General features: G+C 51.6%; 2 protein-coding genes across 2 annotated transcripts in view; both read left to right on the top strand.

Annotated features, from left to right (window-relative positions):
- Nucleotides 1-1,615: 1,615 nt before the first annotated feature.
- LOC123240236 (receptor-transporting protein 3-like) lies at nt 1,616-9,166 on the top strand. Its single transcript, XM_044667659.1, has 2 exons — nt 1,616-1,787; nt 8,546-9,166. The coding sequence occupies exons 1-2, from the start codon at nt 1,633-1,635 to the stop codon at nt 9,105-9,107; spliced, it is 717 nt and encodes a 238-aa protein (XP_044523594.1). The 5' UTR covers nt 1,616-1,632; the 3' UTR covers nt 9,108-9,166.
- Nucleotides 9,167-10,198: 1,032 nt separating this feature from the next.
- MROH2A (maestro heat like repeat family member 2A) overlaps nt 10,199-22,500 on the top strand; it is a 74,361-nt gene continuing 62,059 nt past the window's right edge. Inside the window, exons 1-12 of the mRNA XM_044669510.1 lie at nt 10,199-10,284; nt 10,418-10,678; nt 11,287-11,401; nt 12,059-12,263; nt 12,787-12,980; nt 14,246-14,377; nt 17,251-17,413; nt 17,688-17,786; nt 18,903-19,054; nt 19,170-19,313; nt 20,444-20,536; nt 21,660-21,738. Of these exons, the coding sequence (XP_044525445.1) occupies nt 10,199-10,284; nt 10,418-10,678; nt 11,287-11,401; nt 12,059-12,263; nt 12,787-12,980; nt 14,246-14,377; nt 17,251-17,413; nt 17,688-17,786; nt 18,903-19,054; nt 19,170-19,313; nt 20,444-20,536; nt 21,660-21,738 (1,723 nt within the window). The remainder of the gene's footprint in view (nt 10,285-10,417; nt 10,679-11,286; nt 11,402-12,058; nt 12,264-12,786; nt 12,981-14,245; nt 14,378-17,250; nt 17,414-17,687; nt 17,787-18,902; nt 19,055-19,169; nt 19,314-20,443; nt 20,537-21,659; nt 21,739-22,500) is intronic.

Below are 22,500 nucleotides of genomic sequence, written 5' to 3'. Positions count from 1 at the left end.
CCAAGTGAGCCGCAAGCTTCTCTCCAGACCCAAGAACAAAACTGGTTGTCCAAAAGGCAGAGGAAGTTTGTGTTTTCCTGCCTCCCCAGCCCCCTCAGCCTTCTCTGCTTTCCAGAGTGATAGCTCATGATCTAATTCAGGGGCTCTTCCTAACAGGTTGACCTCCCGCCATTTACTTTGGGGGTGAACTTGCCTTTTTCCCCTCCTGGCCTAGCTATTATCTAGTGATGATCCTCCTTTTGGAAAGAATTGATCAATCAATAATCATTTATTAGGCACCTCCTATCGCTGTGCTCGATAAGTTCTGGGAATACAAAGGCAGAAAAATGAAACTGTCCCTGCCTTCCTGGAGGTTCCAATCTAATAGAAGAGAGAGGGCCTTTCCTCATTTCTGGGAGCCCTGCGGGTCTCTTCTCTCCATTTTGTTCTCAACTTCAATAGAGCCTTGAGTGCCATTTTTAGCTCTCTAACTGTGACATCAGGGTTTTTTTTTTTGTTTAATGACAATAAAGTTTTCGAGTGGCATGAAAGCCAGACTGAGCTGTGTTTTTGTCTCTAATGAGCTGAGTTAAACACTCATTGCAGACTCTGCCATAGCAATGACTAGCAATGGCTGCTGCTGGGAAGGGATGGCACCGATCGGGCATGGTGAAGGAGTGGGAAGAGCAGAGAGTGGAAAGCCCTATGCATGCCTGACTCAATGCAGAAGGGATTCCTGCAACCTGGGAGTACCCTTCTTTGTTCAAAATGATCAGCAGCCCTTGCGTCATATCCATTCCCTCCAGCACTGCTGAAGAGCCATCCGCCAAAGAGGTCCCATCTACGGCTGGTTAATCATAAGAACTATGAACTGTGAGGAAACACCAGGAGGCAAGCTTGGACTTTGGTCCCTGACTCACTTTTCTGCTTTGTGTTTCGTTTCCTGATCTTAAGGGAACAAATATGAGTTTCTGAATGGATATATCCAGGCTTTCTGTTCTGATGATAAACATTTAAGGGTCAACCTTTCAGCAGATCTAACAGAAGATAGAAGTTAAGTATACAGAATCTTATTTTAAGTTTGTTTTGGTCAAATGCACACTTGTGAATCCTTTCTTAGTTTAGCATTCCTTTTGGGTGTAGGAATAAATTACTGATCATTTTATACATGGGATACTTTCTTGGGTCCTTTCTTTGGGGAAAAGCTTACATGAGAGATTAATCCTAAACTTTAATTAGTCTTTGGGTTTAAATCATGGTGGGGTTTAAAAGGCCAGGGAGTATGAGAAAAAGAAACCTAACCTCCCCGTCATTTGAGACCAGGAAGGCTCCACCAGGACTGAACTCGATCTAAACCTAAATGATCTCTAATCACATTGAACTTTGGCTTATAGGTTCAGGTGCTGGATGGATTAATTTATTTTATCTTTTCTGTTTGCTTTGTAAAACTTTAAGGGAGAAGGTCATATATTTTATATTTTCTTCTGACTGTAGAATGTAGACCTCTTCCCTATATCTTCAGTGTTTTCTGACATCCACATCTAGTGCATCCAGCTCTTGTACAGTTGACTTCTGGTTACTTTTGTAGGCTGAAAGCTCTATTTCCTACTCCTACAGGTGTGATTGCACACCCAGAGTAGACTATAGAGAAGAATGATCAAGAATATGGACATTTGGGAGCAGACATTTCAACAGCTAATTAGAAAGGAGAAACCTCAGCATCGATGGATCCTGGAGGTAGACCGAAACCTTAAGATTAATAGATCAGGACATGGATGGAGACAATATAGGCATCATGGATTTGCAAGGTTAGTGTGGAGCCATGGAGAGGGGAGCTACTGGGGCCCCTGTGGGTTTGTCTAGGACAGAACAGATGAATTTTGGAGGAGAGCAGATGGTGAGTCATCAGGAAGAGAGCTAATCTGAATTAAGCAAAATCCACAGAACTGTGATCTTTAGAGAGTGGTCAGCTACTGGGAGGTACAGTTTAAATAATAATTTCTTGAAGTATAGAGTCTGAACTCTTTAAAAATTATAACTTTCAAGTAGTTCAAGAATTCTTATATTGTCTCTCCTTGACCAATTTTTTAGGTCAGTTGCTTCTGTAATATGATGTTTTATATTCTCTCCTATTTTTTAATTTTTTAAAGTTAGTTTTATTAATTATTGTCTTAAGAAGTTGTTGGCTTCACCTTGTCCAATTCTAATTTTTAGTGAATTATTTCTTTGGTGAGTTTTTTGGATCTCTTTTTTCCAATTCCTTGAACTTTTGTCATTTTCTTGCGTTGTTTCCTAATTTCCCCCCCTCAACTTCTCTCAGTTGATTTTTAAATTCTTTTAAAAGTTCTTCTAAGAACTCCTTTTGGGCTTGTGTTCATTTTACTTTTTTTTGAAGTTTTGGAAGTGAATATTTTCAATTTCATTGTTTTCTGAATTTGAACCCTGATTTTCTTTCTTACTAAAGTAGCTAACCATGGCTGAGTTCCTTCTCTTTTCCATACAAATTTTTTATTTTTAGCAGCCTATTTTTATTTTTACTTTTTTAAAACCCTTACCTTCTGTCTTGGAGTCAATACTGTGTATCGGCTGCAAGGCAGAAGAAGGGTAAGGGCAGGCAATGGGGGTCAAGTGACTTGCCCAGGGTCACACAGCTAGGAAGTGTCTGAAGTCAGATTTGAACTTAGGACCTCCTGTCTCTAGGCCTGGCTCTCCATCCACTGAGCTACCCAGCTGCCCCAGCAGCCTATTTTTAAATTGCTAACTGTTATGCTAATGTCAGGCTCTTCTTCTTGTCTGTATGGGATAATATCTCAAGGTTTAGTTTTAGTTGTTATTTATTTTCTGAGCTAACTGGAACAGATACAATAACAGGACTTGAGAATTCAAGGAATTTTGAAAGTTATTTAGTTCAAAGCCTTCCTTTTATAAATGAGGAAACTGAGGACCAGGGAGGGAAATTTCCCATTTATGGACTTAGTCCTCTATGCTTTCCACCTGTTGTGAGCCAGGATATTAGTGGAACTGGAGGTGGAAAGAGTTAACTTTCCCACATGCCCACAAAACCAGCTCAAATCGTTGTTAAGTAAGAAAATGGTGGGGAGGGGATGCAGGTTTCACTTTGTCCCCAGGTGGATCCATTTGGGACCAAGCTTTGAGTCGTTTGGGTAAGAGGAGAAATTTTTTGAGAGTTTGGAAGGGAGCTCCCAAGATCCTTTTATTGTTTGTTGGTTTTCTATCCTCTGGACTGTTTTGAGACTGCCTCCAGGATCGCTTCCACCTAACTGAGCATAGTGGAATATGAGTTCAGTTCAAGGATTGTTTATTCAAGGTGTCTGGCTTTGAAAGATCCCCTCACTGAACCTGAAAAATGGCTAATGATCCCAAAGTCACCAAACGGTGCTCTGAATTGGGTCCAGTAATACTGGAGTGAGCTATCTACCAGTACCATTTTGGACCGGGTGACCTCCTCAGGGCTTTCTAGGCCACACTGTTGGGCGTCATGCCTAATCCAAAGTGATAAGGAATCCAAAGTTTGTGATAAGGCTCTCCTGAAAGCGCAGCCGTCATAAAGAGCAAAGCCTGGATAAATAAACGTCTACCCGTAGCCAGTGTGTAGGGCCCAGGGTCAGGTTTAAAGGAGTTTTACCAAAAGCTGTTTTCCCAGGGCTTTGTGGATTAACTGGGCCAGTATGAGCAATCCCAGGCTGGCTGCCTTCCAGGGCAGCTCATGTGAAAGCTTCAAATAATTAGTATGAATTCCAAAGAGAACTTACTTTTGGATTATTTCTATTTTCAAGTTGTACTTTTGACTAGTCCTGGCTGTGTGGCCCTAGATAGCAGGGGATCACCCCATGGCAACTAGTTGAAGTCTATGAGTTGCAGAGATGCGGATCTGCAGAGTTTCCTTATCTGAGATTTCCTTATATAAAACAGCGTCAATTGGAATCCAAGGGACAACTTGAGGCGATTCATTGGCTGCACTCATAGGACCCACGCGTACAAATCCGGAGTTCCATGCCCATCCCTAATTTTTATTGATTACATTTTGTTTTTAGGTCATCTGCATTTTCCAGGATGTCTTTTTCTTCTCTCCAACCTGAACATCCCCTATAACTGTGACAGGTGAAGCCTGTAATGATTGAGTAAACAAAAGTTCATGCTCTTGAGCATATTGACTTATTAGATGGTATGTGCCAATTGTGTATGAAATCGGGCCCAGGCCTTCTCGCCTTTGGCACTGGACCCCAAATATAAGGGGAGACAGTTTTATGCATGAAAAACAACTAATCAAATTTGTCGTTCTGTCATTTTCAGTCATGTTTGGCTCTTTGTGACCCCATTTGGGGTTTTCTTGGCAAAGATACTGGAGTGGTTTACCATTTCCTTCTTCATTTAATTTTACAGATATGGAGATGGAGGCCAACAGGGTTAAGTAACTTGCCCAGGGTCACATAGCTAATAAGTGTTTGAGACCAGATTTGAACTCAGGAAGATGAGTTCCTGGCTCTAGGCTGGGCACTCTTTCCACTGTACCAAGTTGCTGCTCTATTAATCAAATAGGACTAATTAATTAAAATAAAACAATTAACCAGGATGAAAAAATTGATCATCTGATTTCTAATTAGAAGAAAAATTAGAGACTTTCCAAGTTGGAAGAGCAAACAGGTACAATTCCCTGGAAACAGAAAGGGAGACATCCCCCTCCCCCCCTCAAGTGTCTGTATTCAAACAAAGAAACCTGGAAACAATAATAGATTGATAAGTATGGGAGAGTTTTCAGATGAGACGGGTGGGTTTCTTGAGGTATATAATCATGAGAAAACTCCTTGCATCGATCTTTGGTTCTGACTGAGTCTCTGGTCAACATAATCTGGGTCCTCAGTTAAGGAGGTTGGTGTGGTCCACCTTCTCAGTCATTCAGGGTTGGGTTCAAACAGTGCAATAAAACTCTCTCACAATTGCCACAATTGTATAAAGTTTTCTCACAAGACAAATTGGACGGGACTCATCACTGAATAGAAAGGAAGTTGAGCTAGCTTCAGAATTCAGTCACAAGAGGGAGTTGATGTGGTTCACTCAGTTCCCACAATTAACAGCTTGCTGTTCTCGTGTCCCTAATCTCCCCATTGGGGATTGATTTATGGGGGAGGGGTTAGCCAACTCCCCCCCCCCCCCATCACTTATCTAGAAGCCAAATCTACAAGGTTTTTCATACATTCATGATCAGAATTATGTAAGTCTGGCTACAGATCAAACCACTTAGAGGGACTGATTTGAGAGGAGGGATTCACATGCCACTGAGGTAACCAAGAGAACTTCAGCAGGAACTCCATGAAACAAAGGCCAAAGCTGTAGAGCTGTGGTGCCCAAACTTTTTTGGCCTACCGCCCCCTTTCCAGAAAAAATATGACTTAGCGCCCCCTGTCACATACTATCACCAACACCTTACAGTTAATCACTGCCCCCAAATGCACCCATGGCCATCACCGCTCTTCTGGATCGCTGCAGCACCACCAGGGGGCGGTGGCACCCACTTTGGGATTCACTGCATAGAGTGATGACCACCAATTAGCAACTACCATCATCCCCTCGTATCTTAGTAACCCACTCCCAATGTCCATTTCATCATTTCATCCAGAGTCCCAGCTGCTCCGTGTCGTCGTCTGGTCCTTGGACATGTCTTCTCTTGAACATTCTGGGAGGGGCCTCTGCTTCTCTGGTTCCAGATCCCACGTAGAGGTTCCTAGATAACTCTGCCCAAATCTATCAGTAATAAGGCTTATTAAAATGCAATACAACCTCTTCAATTTGGTTTCCCAGTAACTAGTTCGTGTGGTGAAAACCAGTTCAAGTCTTATGGAGCGAATCCTACTAACAATAGGTCTAGAAGAAGAACATTAAATTAGGACCCTGTAAATCACTGAAAACTCTAAAGAATTTCACTTTTTATATATCACTTGCTGTTTCCTAAACATCTGTGCCTAAACCCTGTTCCTGATATAAGAATCTTTTATTTTTAAATGTTTTCCTTCCATCTTAGGATCCATATTGAGTATTAGTTCCAAGGCAGAAGAGAGGGAAGGGCTAGGCAAAGGTAGTTAAGTGACTTGATCAGGGTCCCACAGCTTGGAAGTGTCTGAGGTCAGATTTGAACCCAGGACCTCCATCTCCAGGTCTGGCTCTTAATCTCTTGAGTCACTTTGCTGCCTCCACTGCCATATAAAAATCTTTTTAAAAAATTCACGAGGGCTTGACATAAAACGAACACTTCTGTCTTTTCAAACGATCACAGTTTAAAATGGGAAAATAGCTTCGTTTTCGTTACAGTCACTAATGCAATGCAATTTTATATGTCTAACCCTTCCATTTGATTTTGAGAACTACACGTATTCAAAGCCGTGTTTTCCTCCTGGATACATTTGGAAGCCACTCCTATACATACGTATATAATTCTTAGAGAAACCAGTTTAATCGTCTCGCTTTCTCAAAATTTGCTATTTTATTTAACGTGGACACTACAGCTTTGGCTTGCTACTTTGTCCCATTTTTTAAACATTTATTAATATTTATTTTTTAGAAAAGTTAACATGGTTACATAATTCATGCTCTTACTTTCCCCTTCACCCCCCCGAGCTTCCCCCCCCTCCCCCCATGGCTGATGTGTATTCTCACTGGTTTTAATATGTGTCATTGATCAAGACCTATTTCCAAATTGTTGATCATTGCATTGGTGTGGTAGTTTCAGGTCTACATCCCCAATCATGTCCGCCTCAACCCATGTGTTCAAGCAGTTGTTTTTCTTCTGTTTCCTCTCCTGTAGTTCTTCCACTGAATGTGGGTAGCGTCTTTTCCATAAATCCCTCAGAATTGTCCTGGGTCATTGCATTGCTGCTAGTACAGAAGTCCATTACATTTGATTTTACCACAGTGTATCAGTCCCTGTGTACAATGTTCTTCTGGCTCTGCTCCTTTCGCTCTGCATCAATTCTTGGAGGTCTTTCCAGTTCACATGGAATTCCTCCAGTTCTTTATTCCTTTGAGCACAACAGTATTCCATCACCAGCATATACCACAATTTACTTTGTCCCATTTAGGAGATGTCATCCCTCTACTATTTATTTTTTAGCCGTAGATACAGATGAACAGGGTAAGAGTTTTCAGACTTGCACCCTGTAATGGTGACTCAGACAGCTTCCAGGTGGCTCTGATGATGAATAGAGTTAGGATCATCCTCACAAACTGTCTATGGCTCCCTTGGCCTGATCATAGACAAGTGCTGTGAGAAGAAAAGGAGGGCCAGTGTTCTAACAAGAGGATTAAAAGAAGACCTCGCCAAGGCAATGGAAGCAGTCGGTCCAGCAAGTCTAAGCAGCACGCCCCACGAGCGAGCCGTCCGTCCCACTTGGCGCTCTGCTCCTTGCAGTCCATCAGCTCTGCCAAGAAGGGAAGAGGGCGTCCTTAGGTGTGGGCAGGGAGACGGCGCTCTTAGACTCGTGTCCAGATCTGGACCTCATACTCTAGCGGGATTAGTGTGCCTCTTTATTACTGACCAAATACAAGCTCTGCCATTTGGCACTTCAAATCTTTCCCACCCAACCCCAGCGGAAGGCTGCTATTTCTAGTGCCTAGCCCAGGGCTATCACTTGGGTGATTCCTGCTGGAGCTTAGCCCCAGAGACGGGAAGCCCCCTCCTTTACAGAGCTGGGGGGGGGGAGTGAGGGGGGGGACTTAGGAGTGTGACTTGCTGCCCGTATCAGACTTTTTCTATTTGGAGTTAGCTTGCTTAATGGTTTTTCTTTCGCTGCTTCTTTTTTTTAAGAGATGGTTTTTGGGTAAGGAAAGGGGCGAGCTCTCCTGCGAATGAAGACAGCCTAAGAATAAGAGGTCAGCCACGTTTCATTTAAAGTAAACCCTAGAGCATCAGCGATGCTGTTATCCCTGTTTTACCCCTCAGCTAACTTCAATAGAGGTTAAGAGACTTGACAAGAAGTGTCTGAGGTTGGAGTCAAACTCTAACCACTGAGTAACTCACTTTCCTAGAAGGGTCCAGAAATGCTTCTCGATGGTCTGAATTCACACTGTGGGTTTTATCTAGTTGTGGAACTTTGTACCTTCATCTGAGACGGGGGAAGGTGATATTGACAGTGTGCTGGGCTTGGAGTTATGAAGAAGCGTTGGGTTCAAATCTTGCTTGAGACTTTTTCCTCTGTTAGAAAATGAAGTGGGGCAGCTAAGTGGTTCAATGATTTGAGGGCCAGGCCTGGAGATGAAGGTCTTGGGTTCAAAATTGGCCTCAGACACTTCTAAGATGTGTGACCTAAGCAAGTCACTTAATCCTCATTGCCTGGCCCTTTCTGTTCTTCTGCCTTGGAACTAATACACAGAATTGATCCGAAAGTGGAAGGTAAGGGTTAAAAAGAAAAGCAAACGAGAGAGATGGCATCCAAGGTCCTCTCCATCCTTTGTAGAACGAGGGAGATGGGCTGGATCTTGTGGCTGAGCCCTTTGAACCCTGCTTGGGGACCACTCTGGAGAGAAGGGCTGACTCTGTTCTCCTCCCCCTCAGGTTTCGGTGCTCCTTGTGCGGGCGTCGCTGGATCTCGGCCCAGGCGGTGATTCTCTTCCGGATGCGCCTGCAGGAGCCCTACGGTGAGGTCAAGATGAGGCTCTTTGCCCAGCGTTGCCAGAGGTGCCAGATGGCCCTGTTTGAGGAGCCCGAGTTCAGTGAGGAGGGCGTCCAGAGGGTCCTGAGGAGCCTGGTCAGGAGGATCCTGCTGAGATGCTACCGGGAAAACGTCCCCCAGGAATGGGACCTCGAGGCCACCCGTGAAGACCCTCTCAGAGAGGCCTTCCTCAACGGGCCTCACGACAGGGAGAATTGCGAGGCGTGTTTGCTGGGCGTCTTCTGCCCGAGACAGGCCAGCAGCACCGACTCGAAGTCACAGCCAGCTGCGTCCAGTGTCTGGTGCTATCCATGCCCTGCCCTTACCAGAGCCAGCAATGACTCGACCTCAGTCCCGCAGGCTCCCCTTAAAAAGAGGAAGCTGATCCTCCTAGTTTCCCTCAGTGCTGTTATCATCCCACTGATTGTCCTCATGGTGGTGCTCTGGGCCACTGGCGTTCTTTAAGAAAAGCTGTAAGTGGGGGCAGCTGGGTGGCTCAGTGGACAGAGAGTCAGGCCTAGAAATGGGAGGTCCTGGGTTCCAGTCTGGCCTCAGACACTTCCCAGCCGGGTGACCCTGGACAAGTCCCTTCACCCCCGTTGCCTCGCCCTTCCCACTCTTCTGCCTTGGAGCCGATATACAGTATCGATTGTAAGAGGGAAGGGAAGGGGTTAACAAAAGCCTTGACCAGCAGCGTGGGGGACGCTCTGCAGAGGTACAAAGACACTCAGGGGTCCTGGAGGCTGCCCTGTCCGTGCCCAGCTGGACCCGCTGCTCAGTTTATCGTGCCTTGTCAGCCTTTCTCCACCTTTTCCTTCTGGCTCAGCCGGCGACCAAGCAGTAAATCAAAGCTGGCCTCGTGGCTTGCCTTGCTCTGAGGCTCCGGCTCTCGGCTGCTTCCTTGGGCCTCAGAGAAGCCGGGGTGCCGGGGGGCCGTCCCCGAGAGGCTGCCATGGAGCTGGCTGACGGCTCGTGGACTCCTGAAGGCCGACACGACAAAGGCTCGCTTCTGCGCAGCCAAGACACAAAGGCAGCAGAGCCTGCTTCCTTCTGGCCTCCGGCCCCTCCGTCCAGAGGCCTCCCCCGCACCCCATTCTGCCCAACTGCCCCCCGACTGCTCCCGCGGCTGCTTAGGGCTTTGCCCCTGCAGGGGCTCCCAGAAGGCTGGGGTGGGTGGAGACTGGACTTGGCCGGAAGGCCCTGGGAAGGTCTTGGGTCCGAGTGGGTTATTCTCCCAAGGAGACGGCCATGTCCCTCTCGACGTCTGCCCCGGCCTCTTTGAGGGCCCGCCGAGGCCAGGAAATAAACCTATCAGACAAGCGGCTCCGGCTTTGCTTTTTCTTCCGGGCTCTCTTTGGGCAGGATCGTTCCCTGGGCCGGGAGAGGGAGGCCAGCAGGGGTGGGAGGCCAGCAGGGGTGGGAGGCCAGCAGGGGTGGGAGGCCAGCAGGGGTGGGAGGCCGGCTCTCCTGTTCCTGCAGTCAGCCCAGAGCAACTGCTTGGTCAGGACCAGCCACGGGCCGGGCGGCAGCCTCAGAGAAAGTGCCAGCTGCCCACGATGATGGCAGAGCAGGGCTGCTCTCCCTCTTCTCCGGTCTGCTGTGGCTGCCAGCTGCTCTCCTTCGTCCCCGGGAGGCGAACAGGGTGGGCGGATCTGAACAGAATTGGGGCCGGGCTGCCCCCCAGGGGAGTCTGTGTCCTCCTCCCTGGTCTGCCGTACTCACCGCGGAGCCAGCCACGAGGGTGCCTCACTGCTTTGGTCTTCCCCCACCGCCAGCCGTGTGAAAGGAACAAACGAAGAATGGCGGGAACCCGGGGTGCCTCCCTGTGGAGCTGCCCACACGCCCCACGCAGAGGGGGCGCCCTGGCTGCACCCACGGCCGGCCCGGCCCCGGGGCTCTCTCTGTCTGCTCTTGTCCCAGGGCAAGCAGCCTCGGCCAGGGGAGGACGCCTGCACGGGAATGCCAGCTCTCCGGCTTCCTCCCGGGGGATCTGGGGCAGACCCCACGGCCCTCTCTGGGGCTCAGTTTCCCCAGCTGTAAAGTGAGTGGGTGCCGAGGGCCCTCCCAGGGTGACACAGACGGCCTTATTATTGTTATATATATATATTATTGTTAACCTGCGAATGGCTTCAAGACCGCCATTCCTGGCAAGTGAGTGTAGGAAGAGCTTCTCGGTGCGTCCCTGGCCAGAACCGGCTTTTCTTGGAAACCAGCCCGAGGGACCCACTCAGGAGGGTGCAGGTGGGGGCAGCTGGGCAGCTCAGCTCAGGACGGAGAGCCGGGCCTAGAGAGGGCAGGTCCCGGGTTCCAATCTGACCTCGGACCCTTCCCAGCCGGGTGACCCTGGGCAAGTCACTTTGCCGGCCCTTATGGCTCCTCTGCCCTGGAGCCAGTACACAGGAGTGATTCTAAGGCAGGAGGTGAGGGTGTTCTTATAAAGACAGCGTGGAGGGAACGGAGCGAACGGCCCGTTAAATGGGCCAGTCCTGGCTGAGGTGCTTACGCTGAGAGGCAGGGCTCCCCCGAGGGGCTCTGCGGGGAGAGGAAGGACCCTTGGCCAGGATACAGGGCCCGGAGGCTCCTGGTCAGCCGAGGCTTCCAGCAGCCCCTGGCGCTCACCCGGCCCCCTGCCCCTGCTAAGCAGTGCCTCCCAGACAGCTGCAGGGGGCGCCAGAGAGAAAGCACTCCCGCCGCAGCCCGGCCCTTACCTTGGGGAGCCTGGCCTGAGAGCACTGCTGGACGGTGGGGGCACTGTTGGGGTAGGACGGAGGGCACAGACCCCATCATGGGACAGATGGGGAAACTGAGGCTGGAAGGGGGACACCTAAGGTCACACGGGAGAGGGCTGGAACCCAGGACCTCTGCCCCACCCTCTCAGGGCCAGGACCCTTGACTGGCCTCTCTCTGACTCTTTCTGTTTTTGTCTCTGTCTCTTCTTCTTTCCTTCCTCCATCTCTGTCTGTCCTTCTCTCTGTCTATCTCTGTTTCACTTACTCTGTCTCTGTCTGTTTTGCTCTGTCTCTCCCTTCCTCACTCTCTCTCTGTCTCTGTCTGTCTGTCTCTCCCCTTCCTCCCTTTCTTCTCTGTCTCTCTGTCTCTGTCTCTGTCTCTTTGTCTGTCTCCTTCCTCCCTTCTCCGTCTCTGTCTGTGTCTCTCTATTTCTGTCTTTGTCTGTCTGTCTGTCTTTCAGTCTGTCTGTCTCTCCTTCCTCTCTTCTTTCTGTCTCTGTCTGTTTGTCTGTCTCTCCTTCCTCCCTTCTCTGTCTCTGTCTGTCAGTCTGTCTCTCCTTCCTTCTCTGTCTCTGTCTGTCTGTCTGTCTGTCTCTCCTTCCTTCTCTGTCTGTCTGTCTCTGTCAGTCTGTCTGTCTCTCCTTCCTTCTCTGTCTCTGTCTCTTTTTCTCTCCCTTCCTTTTCCAGGGTGAAGCATTGTTCAGCAAGTTCGACAAGTGTTGCGGCCCAGGAAGAGGAAGAGAACGGCGGGCCATGGAGAAGAAGGCTCTGGTCTCTACCAGGCTGACCATATGCACCCCCCCGCCGCAGCCGGAGCTGCCAGAGCCTTCGGAGCTGCCAGAAGCTTCGGAGCTGCCAGGGCCGTCGGAGCTGCCCGGCCCGTCCACTGGAGGTACGGAGGGATGCCGGGGAGGCGCCTCTTCCCTGGGATCGCAGATCTCCCTTGTCGGAGCTGGAGGGCCCATTGGGCAGAGGGGGAAGCCGAGTCTCTGGCTTCAGCAGGCCCGAGGGGGTCCCTGAGGGGGTCCCTGAGGGGGTCCCCTTTGGTCTTCCTGTCTCTGAGCCCAGGCTGGCCATCCTGGGCCCCTGCACACGGGACCCCTTAAGCAGTCAGGCTGGTGAAGCCCGTGGACCCCTTCTTAGAAGCTCACACACGCACACGCACGCACACGCACACACACGCACACACACGCACATGTACACGCACACGCACGCACACGGGGCCCAGCTATCCAGATCCTGAAGACAAAGTTCTGGGCCCTCAGGTTGGGGCCTCCCAGCCCTCGCGTGGAAGAGGCGATGATAACACGGGCTTTGCCGTGTGGTCGGGGGGGTGTTGGCGGTCCAGGCGGCCCCCCTTCCCCGCCCCCCGCCTCCCCTCCCCCGTGTGCCGGACCCCTGACTCGGCTCTGCAGGGATTTACCAGCAAGTCAACAACCTCCTGAACATCGTGGACGAAGACGACCAGGAGAGCAACTGCCTGAGCAGCCAGGAGGGCCCCGGCTCGAAGATGCGCAAGGCTCTGGCCAGCATGATCATCATCCAGAAGGCCAACGCCGAGCCCTCCGAGGTCATGATGGCGCTCATCCGCAGCCTGCAGCTGGAGGAGGTGAGCGGCCCCCGCGGCGGCTCCCTGGAGGCTCCGGCCCAGCCTCAGACACATACTCGCTGTGGGACCCCGGGCGAGTCGCCCCCCTCCTGCCTCAGTTTCCCCCACTACAAAGTGGAGGAGATGCTCACCTCGCTGGCCTCTCTGGGCATATCGGTAGAGCTCCGCCATGGCTGTGACGGCTGCTCCACCAGGCGCCATCCAGGTCAGGCTTCTAAGGCAGGCCGGAGCCGCGTCTTCGGGGCTGGACGAGCGTGGATGAAGGGGGGAGGCTAGGCGGAGGCTGGCGTGGCCCCCCGAGGCACCGTGCAGTGCTCGAGGCTGAAGCTTCTCCTGTGGGAGAGGCGTGAGGCAGGGAGCGGGGCCTGCTCGTGGGGCTCTTCCAATTGGAGACTTTCTTCTGTAGGAAGTGGGGAGCCAGGGCAGGCTTTGGAGCACAGCAGTCGCAGCGTGGCGGCCAAACTGAGTGCTGGCCTTGGTCTTCTGCCCCGATGGTGCAGCTATTTAGAAAGCACCGAGCGGCTCCCTGTTTGCCTAGGTGGAGGCCTCCGGGGTAGATGGCCGTCCCCATGTTTATGGGGTGAGGACAGGCCTTGCCCTCGGGTTTTCCTAGGCCCAGAGCTGGTGGGTGTTGGGGATGTTCTCACGGTCAGGCCAGGCTAAGATGATGGCGGTGATTCCTGCCAGGGCCCCTCAGGCCCGGCTCGGTGTGGTCAGAAGATGAGAAGCTTTAGAGCTGGAGGGGACGGCCCAGGCCATCCCCCCACCTCGCCCCGCTTTTTCCTGTGGACTCAGCTGGACTCAAGAGCAGACAGCAATCAGTCTCAGAGCCGGCTGGCCTTTGAGCCCGAGACTTGGCCACGACTCAGTCACAGAGATGAAAGATGCTGAGCTCTGCGGCTAAAGGGAGACAGGCTGGAGACCTGCCTTCAGGGAGCTTCGCTCTGAAGGGGGCTCCAAGCACACACAGAGGAAGTAGGGGCGGTCAGGGAGAGGAGGGCCTGGGCAGCCCAGGGGCGATGGGTGACTCAGGTGACAGGCAGACGGATGCCAGTGCCCGACGGTAAGGCTAAAAGCCTTGCCCAGGTCACAGAGTTGGGCAATGGCGAGAGCAGCTGTGGCCAAAGACCTGGCTCTGAGAGCTCTGATCTGGTTTGATCCTCTCCATGGCCCCGGGAGAGAGGGCAGCCCAAGGACCCAGGGGCCTGACCCCCGGCCCAGTGGTCCTCCCAGCCCCATGGCCAGGCCCTCTGCTTCCTTCCCAGATCTCTATCAAGAGGAAGATTAGCATCTACACCATTCTCCAGGGAATCATCCAGCAGGAGGGGGAGCTGGACGAGGAGTGTGTGCAGACTCTGGTGAACCTGGCCTCCAGGGAGATGCGGGAGATCCAAGAGGTGCGCTTGCTTCTCTAGCAATGCCTTTTGCTTGGACTCCTGTCCCAAACCAAGCAGGAATGATGGAAAAGAACCAAGACCAGGGCAATAAAACAAAGCCCTAAACCCGGAAGAAATGAAAGCGATCCAAAAAGTAATTCTAGATGATCATGTTAGTGGATGAGTAGGAGCGTCTGTCATTCCTGATTGTTAAAAGAATCAAAACCTGCCTCCATTAATCCGAGCAACAAATGCAGCAGCAAATTTGGCCAGTCGATTAAAAATGACTTTTGGGAGACGGGTTAATGTTGTGCACATTTATAGAATCAGAGCCTCTGCTCTGGCTTCTTCACTCTCCATCATTTCATGCTAGTCTTCTTATGTTTCTTTGAAGTCAGCACTCAATTCATTCCTTGGAGTACAATAACATTCAGTTACATTTTCCATTAAGAGCCTGGTTGTTCTTCCATTCAGCAAAATATACCTACCAATAATCTTCTCTCAAGAAGCCACACTCTGAGACTATAAGTTTATGAGATGTTGCTGAACTCTATTGGTAGAGGACATTTCTTCATTGGCAGGTCATTGTAACAAAGAAATCACAGGCCTGGTAAAAAATCTATTCATCCATCCATCCATCCATCCATCCAACCATCCATCCATCTATCCATCCATCCATCTATCATCCATCCATCCATCCACCCAACCATCCATCTATCATCCATCCATCCATCCACCCAACCATCCATCCATCCATCCATCCACCCAACCATCCAACCATCGATCCATCCACCCAACCATCCAACCATCGATCCATCCATCCATCCATCTATCATCCATCCATCCATCCATCCATCCATCCATCCATCCATCCATCCACCCACCCAACCATCCATCCATCCATCCATCCACCTATTCATCCATCCATCCACCCAAGCATCTATCCATCTATCCATCCATCCATCCATCCATCCACCCAACTATCTATCTATCTATCTATCTATCTATCTATCTATCTATCTATCTGTCAAATTTATTTTATACTAGAAATGGTCTAACACTAGCCAAGCCAATTTAAAATGTGATTGAAAAATATTTAAGAAAATAAATCAGAATACAGTAAAACATAGATAATGTTAATGTGAGGTTTTCTAAATCAATATGGCTCTTACAGGGATCCTTAAGTACCTTTGGGTTCAATTGCTGATGCTCTAAACTTTTAAAAGCCCTGATGTCTTAGGTATATTTTTTATAGATCTACATAGTTAAATTCTGCTTTTCATATCCTTTTTGAAATTCTTTCCCTTTTCATAAGGATATACTTCTCATTTAGTTAGCATTATAATGATCTAGTTTTTTGTCCTTAATTGGACCTCATAAATATTATTTTTATAAATTTGTAAACATGTAGACATTTTATTTCATTAGAGCCAATCCTGTCAATTCTTCTACACAGATACCCCATAAATTCTTCCTAACAAGATTAAATAACTCCTAATTTCTTGCTATTACTGAAGAAGGTTTTCAGAGTTTTTCCTACCCTTCTCATAGACCCAGGCAGGATAGTTGTTTTGTCATTGTGTATTCTATCTTTCCCTTTCCACCTTCTCAAAATTATTCATTCTTTTTTTCATTTATAAGAAGCTCTCAGGGTGATCCTATCTTTTCCTAGGCTACCTCTTCCTCTTGCTCAAGCCACTTGTTTATTTTCTTCCCCCTTTCTCAGAGTTCAGTTTGCAGCTATTGTTTTCTAGAGGTGACCATCTTACACATTGGGACATCAAAGTAAAAACAGCTAAATCTGCTCACAACAGACTGTAGAATCGAAACATTCATTCATTGATTTAAAGTCACTTTGACTTAAGCTATTTTATGGTTGAATTCTATATCAAAGGTCCTTGATAGGTTAGTTTTCTTCTTTAGGAATGTCTAGATTTTCTTTCTTTAATTAAAAGTTTATCTTATAAATGCATGCTATGTCTCCCTGTTTCTTCTTTCATTCTAATATAGGATGAGAAATCCTGTGGGATTCGGATTGGTATTTTAAAATGTAGGATATGTTTGTTCCTGGCCATTCGCAGTATGATCTATGTTTCTCACTGAATTAATGTTTGATGGCCATATATGTGAATAACTGGAACTTAGCATGCACTTCTGCTGGTGTCCCTTCATTTGTAGTCTTAAATTTTCTTCCTATGGAGCTAATTCTTAAATTCCATTTTCTCATTGGTTGAGTGGATTCTGCTCTTTCTTTGGTCCTCCATCAGAAATTCCCTTCTTCAGTGAACCTAGCATTTTGTTGAGACGCTCCACTCATTGGTCCAATCATTGACTCTCCTGGCCATCTCTTTCTTCTTCTCTACTGATTTTATCTTTGTAGATGCCCACATCTTCCTCTATTTCTCTTAACTCATTATTTACATGGAAAAGGGCTATCGATGCTATTTCATTTTGGGGGCCAGGGTTCATATAATTTCCTTCTGGTAATTTTTCTTCTATCATTCCATAACACTTATTTGTCATGTTCCCCAAAAGCTTCCATTCTAATGGGGGAAAATATCACATAAAGGCATTGGAGGCAGGATTTGAATCCAAGTTCCCTGTCTTCAGAACCAATACTCTTTCTACCATATCATGCTGGGGTATGTGCATGTGTCTTTGGGAATTTTCAGTTGGAAATCTTCTGAAAGAGCCCTGAGACAAATGTTTGTTGGAAAAGAGCATCAGACTCCCTGAAGGTCTGTGGAAAGAGGAAGAAGATATGGGGGAGGAGGAAGAGAAGGAGGAACAGAGCAGGGAAGGCTTGAAGGTTTGGTCTGGGTGGAGGGTCAGGAGGTTGGAAGCTTGGACCTCTGGTGCATCTTCCTCCAGGCTCACAGTTTTCTCTTTTGCAGATCGAGGGCTACATCCTGGCAGAGACAGCCAGTGACACGTTGGTGGCTCTGTCCCGAAACCACTTTAACCTTGTCATGTATGAGCTGCAGCACCACCTCAAACCCCTGATCCTGACCGATGAGTTTGTCCTCATCACTCTAGCCAATCTGGCCAATGCCAATGGTGAGGGCTACCCTGTGGCCCACCCCTGCCCCCACTGTCCTTTCTTGTTTCCCATCTTCTCCATCTTCTTTTCCTTCTTCTCCCCCTCTCTCTGGTCTCCCTGTGTCTGTTTTCTCCATACCTATTTCTCTCTTCCTTTTCCCTCCATCTCTCTTTCTTCCCTCTCTTCCCTCCTTCCCATTCTCCCTCCATCTACCCCAACCATATACTCCCTGTAGCCACAAAGGAAGAATGATCTTCCTTCTTCCCAGTTCATCTTGCTCCTCCTTTACAGTATTCGAGTTTATGCCCTACATGGGGATCACGCTGGCCACCATCTTCACCATGTTGAGACTGGCCAATGGAGCCAAGATGCGCCAGGTATTCTGCAGTGGTGAGTGTCACTTTGATGGTCCGGTGGGGAAAGGAGGGAAGGAAGATGGGTTCTCCTTTAATGACTCATTCATTCATTCATAATGATTGAGAATCTATCACTGTGCTAGATGTGATGGAGGAGACAATTGGTGACAAAGCCAGTTTTTGTCTTCAAGTTTGGCCTAGAGTTGGGAAAATTTGAGTTTGAATCTGACCTACTAGCTGTGTGACCCTGGGCAAGTCACAGAACTTGCCCAGGGTCACACAAAAAACTGTTTGCCTCAGTTTTCTCATCTGTAAAATGAGAGTGATAACAGCACGTCTCGCCCAGGGTTTTTGTGAGGACCAGCACCAGCTGAGATGATATTTATAAGGTGTTTAGGACAGTGCCTGGTGCCTAGTAAGTGCTATATAAATGTTGGCTATTTTTTTTTAAACCCTCACCTTCCATCTTGGAGTCAATCCTGTGTATTGGCTCCTAGGTGGAAGCATGGTAAGGGTGGGCAATGGGGGTCAAGTGACTTGCCCAGGGTCACACAGCTGGGAAGTGTCTGAGGCCAGATTTGAACCCAGGACCTCCTGTCTCTAGGTCTGGCTCTCCATCCACTGAGCTACCCAGCTGCTCCCTAAATTTTGGCTATTATTAAGACGACAAATAGACAAGGAATAAAGGCATTCTGTAGCCCAAGAGAGGTTCAAGAGCTACAGTCACGTTCAGAGGAGGGAAAGGCCATGTTCTTGTGGGGGCTCAGGGCGGGCCTCGTGATCAAGGTCTCATTTGAGGGGAGCCTCGAAGGATGGAGAGTATTACACAGAGGAGGGCATTCTGGGCAGGGGCCATCTCGGGAGATTTCTTCATATCTAATGATCAAATCCCAGATTTTACCAAGAAATCTCTCTGTGGGCAAAGACCCCCAGATCCCTGATGGTAAATATTCTAGACTGTGACCTCAAAAATCAAGATGGCTAGGAAGGCGGGGGCAGGGGCGACTCCCCCGGGAGTGGCCTTGGTTGTGGCTGGCCTTGGCGCCTCCAAGCTGGAGCGGGTTCTGGGTGCGAAGACCCCCTCTGGGGAGGATCCAGCTCCTTGTGTCCGTCTCCCTCGTCTCGTCCTTCTCCTCTGCTTTATGTGCAGCCATGGAGACGTTCTGTGAGGCGATCCAGTTTTACTTAAAGCACTGGGAGGACAGCGTGTACCCCATCATGACCGGCGAGCACTTCATGAACAAGCTGCTGCCCATGTACCGCCATTTCGTCACCGTGTGGCTCCGGAGTGAGAACACGGAGGTGAGCAGAGGCTGCTCGGGAGGCTGCGCGGGCGGGGCCGGCGCCGGGCAGCTCCTCGTCCTCTCCCTCCCTCCTTCGCCTTCTGCGGGCCCAGCCAGCCGTTCTCTCCCGGCAGGTCAAGCTGGCTGTGATCAAGTCCCTTCGGCCCATGCTCAGCCTCCTCCTGCCCATCGAGGAGCTGCGGGAGCAGGTGTACGACTACATCCCCCTGCTCCTGGCGGAGTACCAGGGCAATGTGGAGGCCCTCTTCATCACCCAGGTGAGCCCCGGCCCGCTCTGGCCAGGCACGCTCAGGGGGCCCCGCTCTGGGCCAGGCACGCTCAGGGGGGCCCTGCTCTGTCTCGGGGGGGCCCCGCTCTGTCTCGGGGGGCCCCCGGCTCTCGGCCTCTCGCGATGGCAGGAGTTTTCGTCTGGGCGCCCGTGCACATCCCTGCTGGCCTTTGTCGAGGGTGGGGGGAGGCCTTTCTAGGTGCATCCCCTGGGCCAGCATTTGAGTCGTTTTTCAGCAGAGTGGGCTATGGGACCTGGAGTCAGGAAGCTCTGGATTCAAATCTTGCCTCCATCGCTGGGTAGCTGTGTGCTCCTGAACAAGTCGCCGGGGATGCCCTTTCCTCAAGGAGCCTCCCATCTGCCGGGATGGTTGGGGAGGGGCTATGATGTGCCTGCAGACACATCCAATACACAGACATGGGGAGGGGTCTCTGGGAGGAAAGTGTGTGTGGAGAAGCCCCTTCACTAGGCTCTGGGGAACAAGGACGGGGGGAGGGGGGCCCAGGTCCTGCCTGCCCCCAGAGGCTCGGGCCCCTCATGCCAGAGGATGGAAGCCAGTCCTGGCCGGCTGGCACAGGGGGGAGATGCCGCTGGGAGCCCTGAAGGGGCCACATTCCACGTGGGGAGGAAGGACAGGCCCCCACTGGAGGTGGGGGCAGGGAACAGCCTGTCTAGGGACAAGGAGGGCTGGAACCAGGGAGAGGTGCCAGCCCCGAGAAGGGCAGGCCTGGCTGGTGAGCTAAGCCAGGATGTGCCCAGAAAGGAGTGGGCACCTTCATGGGCAGCTGTGGTGACCCTCTGTGGCGGCAGCTCTCTAGGCTCAGGGCTAGTGCCCGGGCTCTGGGGCACCAGGGCTGGGCTTGGGGATCTCTCCCGCTCCCCCAGAGGCATTGGTCCCTCAGACACTGACCCGAGGGTAGATGCCATCTGCCTGCCCCAGGGACGTTGAGAAAGCCTCCCCCGTCAGCCAGGGGCTAGAAGGCTGGCAGGGGCCCCAGGGGGGTGGGAGCAGCGGGTGCTGGGTGCCAGCCTCAGGGGGCGGCGGGTGCTGGGTGCCAGCCTCAGGGGGCGGCGGGTGCTGGGTGCCAGCCTCAGGGGGCCGGTGCCCGGCTCTCACAGATCCTGAGGCAGATCCTGGAGGTGTCCGTCTCCAGCAACACGCCCGTCCCCAAAATGCAGCTGCACACCATCTTCAGCGAGCTGCACACCCAGGTGAGACAGGGACCGCCCGGGGGGATTCCCAGAACTTGGGAGCTGTGAGGCAGCTCAGGAGGGACAGCCCGGCCTGGAGACCGCAGGTCCTGGGTTCCAATCCAGCCTCAGACACTTCCTGGCTGGGTGACCCTGGCCAAGTCCCTTCTCCCCCATCGCCCAGCCCTTCCTGCTCCTGTGCTCTGGAACCCAGACCCAGACCTGGTTCTAGACGGAAGGGAAGGTGGGCTGAACTCAGGCCTGAAGAGCTTTGAGTAGCGGCTGCTCAGGCTTTGTGTTTGGAGAGCTGGTGGTTAAATGTTTACCAGCAGATTCCTGGCTAGAGGCTGGGGGCAGGAGGGTCAGGATCGGGTCTGGGCAGAGCCGCCAGAATGAGCTCCTGCCTGCGGTGTAGACAGCCAGCTTTGGGCCTCCTCTGGGCTTTGGTGTCCACCAGCACCCTCAGCTGCCGTCTCTTCGGGAGTGGCCTCAGTGGGCCCAGCATGGTGGGTGGAGATGAAGCCCACAGTGGAGGAGGCTGAAGGGCCGAAGAGCCTCTGACCCTCTCCTTCTGCCTGAGCATCCACACCAGTGGTCGCTCCAAGGCCCAGAAACCAGAGGGCCGGGCCGTGGGGGCAGGGGACTGACCCAGGGTCACACAGCCTCCACACTTCCGAGGCCAGGCCTGGCTCTAACCACTGATCCCCTGTGCCCTTCCCTCTGCATGCATTTCAGCCAGTCCGTCAGAGGTCCAGATGTGAGCCGTGAGCTTTGACTGTGCCGGTGCAGGCCGGCCCCTGCTGCTCGGCTCAGGGCTCCCCACTGGCTCTCGGGGGCCCAGAACCTTCAGGGGGTCCATGGGGGGCGCCCTGGGCCCGGGAGCTCCTTGGGGCATGAGCCGCTGCCACCTGCCATGGAGTGTCCTCTCTGGAGCTTCCCAAACAGGCCCCAACGAGTTGAGCAGACGCCTTCCGGCCGGCCTGGGAACAGCCAGCGGCCACTGAGGGGGCAGCTCTGAGCCGGGCCCTGGGGCAGAGGCCCCCGTTTTACAGGGGGGGAGACTGAGGCCCATCTGGGAGGAGGGATGGAGCCCGGATTCCCACACAGGCTCTGCAGCTTCAGAGGCTGCCCCGTTGCCCCCCAGGTCTGCTCCAAGGCCCCCGTCCTCCAGCAGTTCAGCAGCGAGAACCTGGCCGAGGTGGTCCAGTGCTTCATAGCTCTGGGTGAGTGTGGACTCCCGGCTCTCCGCCTTTCCCCTCCGGCCCAGGCAGCCCCCACCCCTTGCCTCGTGCTGGGGGGGGAGGGGAGCCCTGAAAGCAGGGGCCCCCCACGGTGTCCTGCTGTGCCCTTCCTGGAGCCCCAGGGGGAAGCATCCAGGGTGGGTGCTGGGACCTCACGGACAGGCAGGGGCACCTGCTGGCTCAGTGACCCTGGCCAAGTCACTCTACTCCTTTAGGTCCCCAGAGAACTCTCCAGGACCCAGCTGTGGGGGCACCGGTGCATGGGAGAAGGGGGGAGGGGGAGGAGGAGAGGAAGGAGGGAAGAGGGGGAAAGTGGGGGAGAAAAAAATAGAGACAGACCCAGAAAGAGAGAGAGGGGGAGGAAGGGGGGAAGGAGACCCAGAGAGAGGCAGAGACAGCCAGCCAGAGAGCAGCCCCTCTCCAGCAGGGCCCGGCGGCGTGCCGAGGGGAGCGGGGCGAGGGCTCAGCCCCTCTGGGGAGCCCTCCTGAGGCTCCAGCAGCTGCGGGCATGGGAGGGACTCAGGACTGCAGAGGCCAAGGGGGAGCAGCCTCTTCTGTCCTGCTTAAAAGCCTTCTCCAATGGCCGATGGGGGTCCATCAGGGTAAAAAGAGTTCAAGTCTCCGGAGCTGGACAGTGGCTCGGCTGCCCACTCTTCCTGTGGGGCCTCGAGCCCTGCCCGGCTTCACTTGGGTCCCCAGGAAGGCAGGAGAGAGGCCGGGCGGGCTAGCCGAGGGGGCTGGGGC

This window comes from Gracilinanus agilis, chromosome 3 (assembly GCF_016433145.1).
Source record: "Gracilinanus agilis isolate LMUSP501 chromosome 3, AgileGrace, whole genome shotgun sequence".
Classification (NCBI taxonomy): domain Eukaryota; kingdom Metazoa; phylum Chordata; class Mammalia; order Didelphimorphia; family Didelphidae; genus Gracilinanus; species Gracilinanus agilis.
This window is presented reverse-complemented; position numbering and strand designations above follow the sequence as displayed.

Coding starts and splice junctions, on each gene's coding strand:
- LOC123240236 (XM_044667659.1), top strand. CDS start 1,633: ATGATCAAGAATATGGACATTTGGGAGCAGACATTTCAACAGCTAATT. Junction 1,788..8,545: donor AGGCATCATGGATTTGCAAG/GTTAGTGTGGAG, acceptor CCTCCCCCTCAG/GTTTCGGTGCTCCTTGTGCG.